The sequence below is a fragment of the Labrus mixtus genome, chromosome 22 (assembly GCF_963584025.1).
Source record: "Labrus mixtus chromosome 22, fLabMix1.1, whole genome shotgun sequence".
NCBI classification, from domain to species: domain Eukaryota; kingdom Metazoa; phylum Chordata; class Actinopteri; order Labriformes; family Labridae; genus Labrus; species Labrus mixtus.
The window spans coordinates 12,959,922-12,973,392 of record NC_083633.1 but is presented as its reverse complement, the minus strand read 5'-3'; the positions used below and the strand labels follow the sequence as shown (position 1 = coordinate 12,973,392).

Below are 13,471 nucleotides of genomic sequence, written 5' to 3'. Positions count from 1 at the left end.
TTACATGCTAGCTTGACACAATAGGTGTGATTACGGAGGCAATCGGTTATTGGAGCCGGCTTGAATAGAAAGGACTGCTGATTTTTATCAATTTTAAAACTCTGGCGAAAGCTTCCCTGATCCTTTCAGTGGAGTCATCTGTGTCGGTGGAAAATAGATCTTCAATAACCCAAACATCAGCCTCTAAACAACTCTATCACCCCATCCCCTAATTGCTCCAGAGTCATTTAACCTATCTAAGTAGCTGTTGATTTATGAATTTCCTTATGATTCTAGCTAATATTCTTTTACCGGGTGAATATTGGCCGCGCACTATTCTGACCTTCTGTATACAGGACTTAGAGCTAGCAATTTGTGCAGGAAAAGCTAGCTTGAAGCCTACAAAAAAAACCATAATAAAACATCAAAATTTGAGTGCAGGTGTTACTAATCACAATAACGATGTGAGTCAGTGAGTTAGCTCAACAACACCAGGACAGACCTCGTTAAGGTTATGAGTTGCACCTGTGTTTGTCAAGCTAACTGCTACTGCTAACGGTCTTTTCAGCCTAAATATGACCTTTTAAAAATAAAGAAAAATACTGTCAATTCATACAGCTGGGTTATTTCTATAATCTAGAGGGGAAGATTAAACATTGGTAACAAATAAGTTTGAGCTTCTTCTCCTCAATGCTAACCCCTTGTAGTACCAAGATGAAATATTAGCTTAAGACAGAGAACTGGGGGAAAATGGAGGTATTATTCACTGGTCTTTATCCCATTCTGTATTTGTGGCTAATGCTAACACAAAAGTCAATCAAAACAAATTCAAAGTTCAAACTGCCCAAGATTTCCAGTTAGCTAAAATGGCTACCCAAATAAGGGCGGACTGTCTTATTTATTGGAAGTCAAAATTAGGCACTTAGAAGGATTTATGCCTAAATCCATCTTTTGGGAAAGCTATGTGTCTTGTGCTGCTTTAACCATTATTAAGCTTTACTGATGCTGTTGAAATAAACGCAGAAGTTAGCATAAATTGGCTATGATAGCTCACAGCATAAATATCTACTTCTTTGCAACTTGCCGGCAAACCTTATCTTTGCTGTTGGCTGCAAAGGACGCTTGTTTTGGATTTCTGTAATAATTATTTTTAATTATAAACTGCACCATCAAAAATCAAAATGGTCGGTACAAATCTTGCCTCTAATCTCACAGTTTTCAGTCTTCCTGCTGTCTAACTTCAAATCCTGGGAACTGGTTCTGGCTTTGATTAATTGGCCTTTATGAGATCCGTGAGTATCCGTGGAGGACGGCTGGCATAATCCCCCGCCAGCTGTCAAACCGAACATCCCGCTCTCTCCAAGCCTTTGAACCTAACGCTCTTCCACATATCTTCCTCCAGTCTGGATCCTCATTTGGAAACTCTGCGTCAATTTCTGCGGCTTTCCCTCACTTACTTTTTTATTCTCTTTCACTTTATTATCCACTTGAATTTACCCTTCTCTCATTCTCTCCGTCTCCTACTTTGCGCACATAAACATACAGTATTAAGCTCCCAAGCCTTCATCTTTTAACAGTGCCACTCATTACTAGCTTTCATTTTATTAATCCCAGAAGTGTGCGGTTTTCATGTTGACACTGTAGCATGCAGAGTGTTTAAAACATGTCTGAAGAATCCGCGGGATACGGCTGACTTCATGCGTGCTCCGTTTGAAGCAGCTGTGAAATGACGCAGGACAGCGGGGGATCAATCTTCCCGACTTTTCTTGTTAAAGTCGCATCCAATCTAAACGGCCCGTAACTTTTCTAGAACACTTGGCGGATCATTCAGAGATTTTTTTTCCCCCCTATTGCTTGTGAATATTCTTTTATAAGGTTTTCTTGTTATCCTCCAAATACAATTTAGTAAAACTGTTTCCATTATTGCACATCTTTTGAACAATGTTAAGAAAGTTATTTAATTAAGTAAACAAGCTAACCATTAGGTACATTTCCCCGCTATAGTATAAATAATGTCTGGTGAAAACCTTTCAGCAAAGTTTTAGAAAAGTTCCAAAGTTAAACCCTTAAACCACAAAGCTCTAATTGCTCGTCTTAGTTTATTTTTCAAATTATTTTTGGGAAAACTTTCAGTAAAGTTTTCTCCAAGTTACAAGGTTGTAAAGATGGGCAGCACAGTGGTGCAGTGGTTAGCGCTGTTGCCTCACAGTCATGAGGTTCCTGGTTGGAATCCCTCACATACAGCAGACATGCTTGTGAACTGGTGACTCTAAATTGCCCAAAGGTGTGCATGTGAGTGTGACTGGTTGTTTGTCAACCCTGTGATTGACTGGCGACCAGTCTCTTGCCCAATGGGGTGGGCCAAGCCCCCCACGACCCCGATAGGAAAAGCTGCATAGATAATGGATGGATGGATGGGGTATAAAATTATGAAAAGACACACATCTAGCAGGCAGCACTCATAATGATTCACTACCCAAGACATGCTAAATGGTGATGAAAGCTACAATGAGGCATTCGTCCAGTTCCTCTTTCCAGCTCTAATGTGTTCTGGATACTGCTGACTTGGCGCGACTCACCCAAGTCATCAGACATGAGCAGCGGCATGGCTGGCATTGAGAGGGTCTGACTTTGATAGAGTGACCTAATTACCCCGCGGATCTCTCCATGAAAGACTTGCTACTGCTGGCACTAAAACCTGTTATAAGATGGGTCACAGGTTGAAGCCTCGCGTGGTGTCCACCAAAACAGCGGATCAGAGCAGTGTGCCAGTGGAGTTGACTTCACAATAAAAGAGCTTCCTGTTGGGGGTAATGTAGGGACATCAGTGTGAAAAGGCGGTTCAGTGCAACATAGGGATACTTAGCTCTCTTGATTTAGCTTTGTTGATCATTATTTACAGTTTTAATGCAAACCACAGTGGGCCTCATATAAGAACCAAATGTATGAACAGATTAGCTCTTAATTCACATGTAAGAGTGGTTAAAGGGTTCATTCACACGTTACTTCTAATGCTTTGAAACTGGATTGAATCACATGGAAGATTAAGATGGGATTTAGCAACAAATGAGTCACTGTTAGCAACATCACAAATCTCGTCGCTATCCATCGCTGTTCTCCAAACATGACATTCAAATCATTTGCTGTCTTCCTGTAGCCCATACAGTAGTGGAAATAATAACCCTGACCTACACTCATGAGGCAAGTTAAACCAATTTATTTGCAACTCTGGAGTCATACAAGTCAAGATCTAATGAAATCTACTGGACATTTCTAATTATCAATGAAATGTACAGATGCATGTTAGCTTCGGGCTTCCTCAATTCCCTCCTTTTTTTCTTTAATCTGTGGTAATTTCCCATTTTTTGCTGTCCCATTATACCACTATTAGCACTTTGAAATGTGTTGTTTTTTGTCTCCTGATTTCAAACACAAGGACTGGAGAATCTGCTCTACAAGATCCTTTGACGTTCCTCTAATTAAACTCTTGTCGGTTATGCAAATGAAAATAAAAATGTCATGAACTCCCCAACAGATGGCATTCATTGAGTGGAATTCTGCAATTTACAACAATTCTGTTGAGCGAAGGATGGTTTTAGAAAGAAAGCTTTAGGATCAATGTTAAAGGCTAGAAAGTCTGAAGATGTATTCGTATTTGCCTTCTGGTAAAGACGTGACTGGATGCTCATTAAAGAGCATGCAGCAGAATCTGCAAAAGAGGATGTCAATTTACAGCCAAGCACTTCTGCTACAGGATAACTGGCTCAACATTCAAACCTTTATTAGTTTGGAGGAGTCCTTTACATTCAAATTTGAAAGACCAATATCAAATCCTGCTATAGTCAACCTCTTATCTTTTTTTTTGGATTCCAGGTGCACACCAAATCCAAATGGTGTCAAATAGAGAGGATTAGTGAGCGAGGAAAAACTCCTTCCACCTAATCCAGCATTTTGTTCTATTCAAGTAACTGTATCAATTTCACACCTTTTGATTTGGAGCTTAATGCAGGACTTCGTCTGGAAGGTGTAATCACTCACAGTTTGTTCAGGCAATAAATGCTCTACATCATTGCCCAGCATTAAAAACAAACACCTTTTAATGAAGTAAATCCTCCCTGCTTCACACTGACTTTACCCGCCTACACCCCCCCCCCCCCACCCCCCAAAAAAAGAAGACTTCATATTTCCCTGGGCTCCATCTAATGCCTGGAGCGTCATTCATCAACCCACTTTCAGCTACAGACGAACGGAGAGTGGATAGAACAGAACCATCGTGTTGTTATGGTCTTGGCATCATTCTGCTGCTGCAGTGTTCAAACCACACCTTCCTTTGTCTCCATCCATCACTCTCTAACTCTCCCGTCGTCCCACCTCGTCTCGTCTGAAACCTCGTCTCGGGCTGATTAGGGAGGTAATAGGATGAGAAATGGAACGCTGGCCAAAGCACATCTGCCTCTCTGCAGCTGATTTACATTCTCTTATTGCTTGTGGCTGCTGGGAGGAAACGGTCAAGTGATTTGATGTGAGAGGGGTACCAATCTCTGTGCTTTGTTCTGCAAGAGTTACAGTCCATCTAGCATTGTGCAAGCTTTAACAGTTTCGGTTGCAACCTAAAATGCCTGATACCACAGGAGCTTTCTAAAATAATAGCAACGCATACTGGAGTAGATGAGTATTGCAAAAGACGTTGCAACTGTGGTTAGTGTTTTATGTGTTCTTCATAACCTTACCAAAAGTCATTCTAGATTACAAAAGTTCTTACTCAAAATGATTTAACTGAAGTACAAGTGGGAGCAAGAAGAAGCCAAGTTGTCCATTCTCAGGTGACAAAGACATAGGGCCGATAAAGGTCAGGAAGTGAGAGCATATTTTCCTGTTCCTCCTCTAATTCTCCCTCGATATCCCTCTCTCCACTTTTGTGTTCCCAATGCGTCCGCAGACGTCTGGCTCGTAATCGAGGGAACAATTGCCCCCGTGGCTGGCCCCCACTGCGTAACGAGCTCCCTGCCAAGATAACCGTGACTGTGGCAGCAGAGGAGGGCAGAGGCAGAGTGATAAATGAGCCAGATGTGCCGGTGGCAGCAAGGGAGGGGGGGGGGGGGGCTGGCACCAGGATCTGATGGACTGGCACGGGACTATTGTGTCTGGGCAGAGAGGTGGAGGCTGCTGGTGAGATCCCTGCTGCTCTCCGCTGTGATAAATACACAGTGAAGTGTGATTTTTCATAATGACAGTCTCTGAGGGTGATGAAATCTTTCTCACCGCAATGCAACAGAATGGAACAAGCAGGGCTTAGTGTCTTTTAGGTTTTGGTTTAATTCCTAAGGTTCTTTCAATTTTATCTTTGTTTGAACAGCGGGAGGTTTTAACGGAAAGGCGACGCCTACAGACCTTCTTATTGGTTGGTCTTGTACGATTGGATTGTCAAACCATTAACATTTTTAGCTAATAATAAAAAAATTCCAAAGTCATACACATTTACGATAGACCTCTTAAGCCCTAATAACCATTTCATTGCTCCTGTATCTGCTCGCCAAAGATCTCTCATCACAACGCTCTTGTCGTCATAGCTGGATGGTTCTAAAATATTCGGTTGGAAAACAGATTCACTAAAGAGAGGAAAAAGAGTCCCGTTTTCTTTTTTGTAGTTCTACATCCTATGATGATTTAATAACACTGACTTCCCATCAAATATTTGTTACTACGGCTTCTGAAAGGTGATGCATTTAATAATGTGGTAAATATGACTAAAACGTTGACGTCCACATTGGCTGATTGGCGACAACCATATCAAACATGGAGTCCAATGAGAGCACAGAGAGAAACATTTAAACCTAATGCAGTTTCATCTACCTTGAAGAGGCAGGATGTATTATTCTCAGACAGGATGTTCAAAATATATCTTTTCATCCTGAAGCAATAATGGTAAAATATGAGAGAAAAACATGTATTTTAAAAGACTGAGTGAGTAGCTGTTTGAAATATGATGTCATTATTCTCTCTTTCTTTTTTAACTAATCATCTCAAAACGAGTTGCATCCTTTTCCCTGTTGTGAAGCTTCTCTGACATGATTTCCTCAGCTTTCAAACAGTAATCGGTTAGGTTTTGCGTCCTTTAAATGTTTAGTAGTAGGTTAAAGCTGCTCAGTTGAGTCACTCCTGCTAGGCAGAGGGAAGGAAAAACATCATAACTCCCTGCTCCTGCCCTCTCTGATCTCTGTGGGCCGCTCACCGCAGGCCCTCTAATAACAGTCGTGGGGTTATCATCCTGCCAGAAATGAGTACGGCAGAAGCAGCCCCACAGGAACGCTAAAGCCTCACTAACTCGACGGTACAGCATGTTTTTCATCCGGAGAGTGGCTGTGTAAATAGGACAGTCACGCACACGAGCTTGTAAAAGGATGCATACAACAGAGAGTTCCATAGGATGTGGTACACAAGGTTACACTGCAACAAAAACTGAAGTGTTTATAAATGTTTCCTCGAGAATGAAAACACTTTAAAAAAAAAAAAAAGGCACACATGAATCATCGAGAGCCGGGCTGCCCTTGCTCGCTAAACCCAAGGGGACTTTTTATCACGCTGGTTATGCTCTTTACGAGGAACCGTCACGTTGGCTAAGGAGCCGTATTCTTTAATCGAATGTGGAGTGCCTGCGAGAGGAGGTCTTTCAAGTCAATCGCTGGTGAGTCACAGCGTCAAGGTCGAGTTTGTAGGGGAAATGAGGATCGTCAGAGGAAGCATAGCGTGTGTGTGTCCGACAGTCTAACCCATCAATGGATGAAATCATTAACCAGGGTGTGTTATTGTTACTTCCCACATACCTTTCGTCACTTCAAATCATTAAAAAAAGAACCAACCCATCCCAAAAATAGCTTTTCCTGCGCGGCCGCTTGACGCATAATGAGGCCTGAGTTCCTGATCTAAATTTCCTTGCATTAATGTGCATCTATTTACGGCAGCAAAGAAGTTGCAGGCGTGAGGAAATGGAAAACTTCCCCTCTGCATATTGCTTCTTCCTGTATAGCGGAAGACAAATGAGAATGGCTTTGTTTTCATGCACCACACGGCAAAACAGCTTTCCTAATTACACTCTTAATGAAACGCAAACACACACTTTGCACACAGAAAGAAAAAAAACTAAATCCACCACACAGGAAAACGGTAACAGCTGGCAGGAGGGAAGGAAGAGAAAACTGGAAATGTAGAGGTGCTGATTTAAGAGCCAGGGGGAACTCCCTCCCTGCATTCATTTACCTTTCCAAGGAGCAGGAGAAGCACCTGGCGAAACCGCAGCCTCTGGAACACGAAGAGGTCGTACACGGCCGACACAGCCAGCACCGTCACCCCCTGCTCCTTCCACAGCATGCTGGCAGCTGCACACCAAAGGCTGCTCAGCATCCAGCCCCAGCAGAGGGTGGCCGAGCAGCCGCCGCATTTTTGGCTCTGAAAGGGCCCACGTGAATCCCCACGGAGTCCGCAATGTCTCATGTAGCAGAGGAGAGACAGCAAGAAAAACAAAGCTGCGCCGACGTCTGCCCTTCCGACCACGCCGGCGACCGCTTCAGTGTGAACCGGGTGGGACGCGAAGAGGAGCCCGGCAAAAAGGCTCCAAAGTCCTCCGCCCAGTAGAGGGCGACTGAAGGCCGTGAAGAGGAGGGTGACGAGGGCGTGCAGGACGATGTTCAGGAGGTGGTAGCCCCAGGGACGCAGGCCATGCAGGGCGTAGTTGAGGCGGAAGGAGAGGGTGCAGAGCGGGCGAAAGGACTTGTGGCTGCCGCTGTGGGTGAGCAGGGTGCCCCAGAAGTCGTCATAAAGGATGTTGGTCCACGGAGTCTCGGGAAGGAGGTCCTGGTTGGTCTTGATGGCTCGACTACAAGGGGCAGAAGAAAGAAATTGTTATTAATCATGATGCTGGCACACATTTTATTTTGTATCTTCTATGTCGTAGACACCTCAATGGGACCAACACTGGGCTATGTGTTTTGAGCATGCACCGAAGTTCCTGTGCTGGGCTTTGACCAGGAAGTCGACTTGCATAGATGTGTAGAAGAAAGCCAGGGAGAAATCAAGACAAAGGTATCAACATGAAAAGTGCACATTTTATGTCGAGTCAGCAAAAGGACTGAAACATATTGAGGTACATGGGTGGAAGGAAAAGCATTAGTGTTTATTTGAAGAGGTATTCCTTTTCCAGTTGGATGAAAATAATGCAGATGAAAGCCGTGTGAGTGTACTGGAACTGAACACAAAAGTTGGGGGCCAAATCAATAAACTAGAAGTTGTATAATAAAGCTTGTGTAGCAAGCAAAGAGTAAGCCCTTTAATACCAAAGTGATACGGTATGTATCATAAGATATGTAAATCAAAATATATTCTATATCATGAAAGAAAGCATCTGTAAGTACACACGCCACAGAGGGACTCATTAAAAATATGCAGCCAGGTGGATATTGTTTCTCTTTCACTCACACACACGACATGCACATATGGCAGGTACCTGCACACACACACACACACACACAGGTGTGGTTTCACAGCCCCCGAGGCTGCTGTGGATTCTCATAATTAGCCGATCATTACAGAGGACACGAGCTGCATTCATGTTCGCTCACCGACTGCAACAAATGAGGCTCGCCACAGGGATTAAGAGTGATGAACGGCTGACTGCTCCGACAACTCAGAGCAGAGAGGGAGAATCTCCCCCCCCAACAAGACGAAAGATTATTTAAAAAAAACAATCTGAGTTTTGATCAATGACAAAGCTGGCATGGATAGGAATAACTTAACAAACGTTGTCGAGATGGGGTGCTGGCTCAGGTATAAGAGGGAGAAAGATGACAGAGAAGATTGGATCTGGATCTGGAGTTCAGTTTGAACCTAGATGAGTTTGGTAGACAAAAGCTATAAGACATCCAGACTTATAGATTTATAACACCTTATCTTTATTTTAAGCACTACCACAACTTCAACAAATATTACCTTTCATGTTATCTAAAAATATTTTCTTATATTAGCAACATTAACTTTTCTTTTCAAATATTGAATCACACCACCTTCATGGCCATCTTTCTTCTCCCGGCTCGTTTACAACAAGAGGTGTTTCCATGCGTGTGCATGGAGCACCAGAGAGGGAAAAGGACAGCGACAGGGGGCCGGCCGGGGACTTCCTTTGTCTGGAGATTGTAACTTAGTGCTCAGTGCATAAAGAAGAGGGCGGGAGGGAGAGGCAGAAGGAAAGAGGAAGATGGAGTTGCCAGTCTGTACTGTAGGCGGCGAGCAGGCAGGGAAAGACGGAAAATGAGGAAAGAAAAAAAAAAAAAAAAAAAGCACAAACTGAAAGTGCATTCAATCTGGTGTCGGGGCGAGAATTGTTTAATGCCTTAATCCCACTTTAATTGTTTTTTCCTCCGAGCCTACAGCCCTGTCATCGCGTGAGCTATAGTAAATGCCTTCATTTCCCAGGATTGTTCTCCATCAGGGAAAGGCAAGTGTGTGATTCTCAGGCTGCGAGTCCGGCAAGCCAAAGCGGAATTCTCTCCTGTCCGATATTTCAGAGGAGCCAGTGCATTACATCATTCAGTTTACACCCCCCCCCCCCCACACACACACACACACACACACACACACACACACACACACACACACACACACACACACACACACACACACACACACACACACACACACACACACACACACACACACACACACACACACACACACACACACACACACACACACACACACACACACACACACACACTTTATTCCCTGTAGCTCCACAGTGAGCTGATATTTATAAAACACTTCACAGAACCAGTATTTAAATGGAATGATGATCAACGCTGAAAGTTTTACAGCAGCTTTAAATGAGTCGTAAAGAGGATTCAGCTTTCTCACATTACAACACTGATTCTGCCAAAACACACATAAAAGACTCAAAAACATCCACCAAAAAAAAAACTACAAAGGCAGCCATGTTTTCTCCACTTTCCCCATCCCTTCAGGCAACAACAGCTCTCTATGAAATCTAAACATGGCTGGATTCACCCTCACCCTCACCCTCACCCTCACCCTCACCCTCACCCGGCTCCCTCGTGTCCCTCAGCATGCCTCGGATCGCAACTCTCTCTGGTGATAAATAATTGAAATATTCAAATCAGCGCCAACCACTCATCTCCCTCCCGTGCTCCATGCCCGGCACCAGAGGATGAAAAGAATGCATTTGGGATGAGGGTCTGAATATAAAACTGGTGTGTGTGTGTGTGTGTGTGTGTGTGTGTGTGTGTGTGTGTGTGTGTGTGTGTGTGTGTGTGTGTGTTTGTGCCTGGAAGAGCCAAAAGCATGTTAAGGTGTCCGTCTTTGTGTTTGTGAGTGTGTGCACATGTGATGGCTTCATTGAGACCTGTCGCTGCAACCGTGCAGATAGAGTGCTCTCCTGTAGTGATTGCTCTTACAGAAGGGGGTCTTTTGTATTCAGCCGCCGTATGTGGGGCAGGCGGGCGGGTGGGCAGGCAGGCGGGCGGGGGGGGGGGGGATGGGGGGGGTTTGGTTCTTTTCAGTTTTCGTATTTTGTGGGGAGGGGAGGTGAAATCAGAGGTATTTCAATCAGGGGGTTTGAAAAGAGACATTAGGAAGGGTGGTTTTTCTTTGTAAAAAAAAAAAAGGGTGAGGTCTTCTTTCACCTGTCCACTGCTGTTAAGAGGACAGAGAATTGGCTGTCTGTCTGTGTTTGGGTTTGTGTCTTTTCAATATGCAAATGCGGCACTCCACCACCTCCCAAACAGTGATCTCACCACCGCTGATGTGCTTCATGGGCTGCGCCTGCTTAAAAATGCATATTGTGGGCCTCTTTCAGGGGCGGCAAAAATATGAGGGACTTACCAAACAATTCCTGCGCACTGATTAATATGTAAATGTGACTTTTAAGCCATTATGTGTTAGTATATTAGACACAAAGGAAGGAGAGCTGGTCGACGAAGAATAAGAAGAAGAAGAAGAAGAAGAAGAGGAGGAGAGAGGAGTGAATGGAAGCAGAAATAGAAAATGTTGCATCCTCACAACACTTCAAAGGTGGAGCAGAACTGACAGGCAGATGTGTATCCATTGTTTGCCCACCCAATTCTGTCAGGACATCTCTTCATTATTTATTTTCACTTTTCTATTTTCAGGACAAGTGAAATAAACTGTACCCCCCCCCCCTTTCTCTCATCCCCACATTTCCTGTACTATCTAATATAGATAAAGGCCCAGAAAATAGTTATTTACTAAATACTCCAGCTGCAGTTTCCCTTTCAATCCCCCCCTGACCTGATTGTTGTCCCCTAATATCTCTCAGGAGGAAGAGGGGCCACTAAGAGACTCTAACGTTTCCTCTCAGATACACCCTCTGCCCCCTCTTAAAAGAGTCGTTTTCCTTCAATGCGTCCTTTCAAAGTTCAGTTTACAGATTTCAGTTGACAACTTTCTGCACAAACACACCACACACTTCACTCCGTAACATAAACCCCTCCCCCGCTCTGCAGACTCGTTGAATAAACTGACTTGAAATGTTTGTGTGTGTACTATTACGTGAGCATCGATATTAGCTGCGATGCACTCAAGTCTGTTTTTAAATATTTGGGCTCTCCTCCAGCATGCTCCACTCTACAGTATAAACTACCATCACTTAACATAATCAGGAGCGGCTCAATTACAACCTTTTCGAGCAGAGTGTATCCTCCTGCTCCCTGACGGCTTTAATGAGATGAATTAGCCGAAGGTTTTGAAAACAAAACTGCTCATGTATACTCGACTGGTCAAAATGTCATGAAGATCATTCCCTGTTTTGTTTGGACCATAATAAGACGGTGACCTTTTCCACTGATGTCACATTTAGAAATGGAGGCTCAGATGCTGTTTTCAAGTCACACTGCTGCTGAGCTTTGCAAAGCTTTTTAACCTCGCAAATCTGACCAATTAGAAACTCTGCTTTGAGGCGCTGGTAGCCCAGTGGTTAGTGCACAGCTAGTCATGCCCCATGAACAAAGACTGTGGTCCTCCAAGCTGACGACCTGGGTTCAGATTTCGGCCTGCTTGTCATTTGCCAATCATCTCTCCCCTATTTCAGACTCTATCCAATGTCCTGTCTCTAAAAAAAAATAAAGACACACGAGCCCAAAAATAAACCTTAAAAAAACACTGCTTTGTAATTTCTCAGTAACTGAAACAAGCCTGGATGTCTAAAACCAGAACGATGTAACGCAATGTCAAGATAAAACCCATATTGTTAACTGATTAGCTTCCACTGCACAGATTAGCATTCAACTACTTCCTTGCTCAAATTAGAACGTGTAACACAAATATGTGAGAAAAGTCAGCTAGTTTCTTAGCTTACATCACCTAAAGGAAGTGATTCATGCTTCTACACAGAGAACAATATGATGCTTTTAGAAGTGACAGTTTTTCTCTGTTAGCAGGCTTTTAGCCATAGATACATTTGAGAAATATCCTACATACTTGGCTAGCTAATTCTTCAGTTAACCTTGCAGTTGCAGCCAGGATTGAATGCCTTTCCTCTGAATTGTGTATCACTATCAGGGGGGCAATGGCTAAGAAGTAGTTAAATGCTAACGTTAGCGGTCATCTGATGGTAGCTAATGGAATAACCAATGTGTTGCTTGTTTTCCATTTAAATATGGCCCCATGTTCCTCCACATGTTCACTATCCATTTTTATCCAGCTGCTGATCAATGGTGAAGCAGCAAAGTGATAATTATTTGTCTGATTCTGTATATTTTTTACAACTTTCAAATTGCTCATGAGTCGTTTTCTCTTATTTTATTTTTAATGGAACATCATGATTCTCTCAGTATCCTCCTTCCATCTTCCTCGCTGAACTTTGTCATGGCAACTTTTCTTCATTTCTTTCCCTTTATCCTTTTTTTATCCGTCTACTTTCCCGCAATAACTCATCTCCAATGGTCTGCTTTAGCACCAAGCCGTTTTTAATACCCCTCGTCTGGACCAAATCTATTACATTTCCATCTCCTGACTGAGCAATCCGAGTACTAATTAAGCACAAAGACAGAGCAATGCGGCAGACAGGCCTATTCACACAAAGCTAATCTTGAGCTGGTGCACCGCTGAAGTAAACACGCCGCTGATGCTGCCGGCTTTGTGCGGGGAAAACCAGGAACACGGATGATTAAGACTATAGAAAGGGGGGGGGGGGGGACATCCATTCTGAAGGGACAATACAAATCCATATCACCGCAGCCCAGAGGCTCAGGTGGAGCATGTCTTGATTACAGAGCTTACACCTTTATAAACAAGTCAAATGAGGCTTGGATCAACGTGTTTCCCATTCTTACAACAGATATAATCAAAGACAAAGATACATGTCATCCCCTCTGTTTCTCTTTTATTCTAGTTTCTGCAAAATAAGACGTTGTCTTTGTCAACTCTGCACATTTTCTTTGACTTCTGATTCTTTCTTTTTTTAATTAAT

At 43.4% G+C, this 13,471-nt stretch overlaps 1 protein-coding gene across 1 annotated transcript in view; it reads right to left on the bottom strand.

Moving 5' to 3' along the window:
- Window positions 1-13,471, bottom strand: part of tmtc2a (transmembrane O-mannosyltransferase targeting cadherins 2a) — a 52,396-nt gene that overhangs the window by 23,285 nt on the left and 15,640 nt on the right. The window contains exon 2 of the mRNA XM_061029710.1: window positions 7,237-7,852. Within this exon, the coding sequence (XP_060885693.1) occupies window positions 7,237-7,852 (616 nt within the window). The remainder of the gene's footprint in view (window positions 1-7,236; window positions 7,853-13,471) is intronic.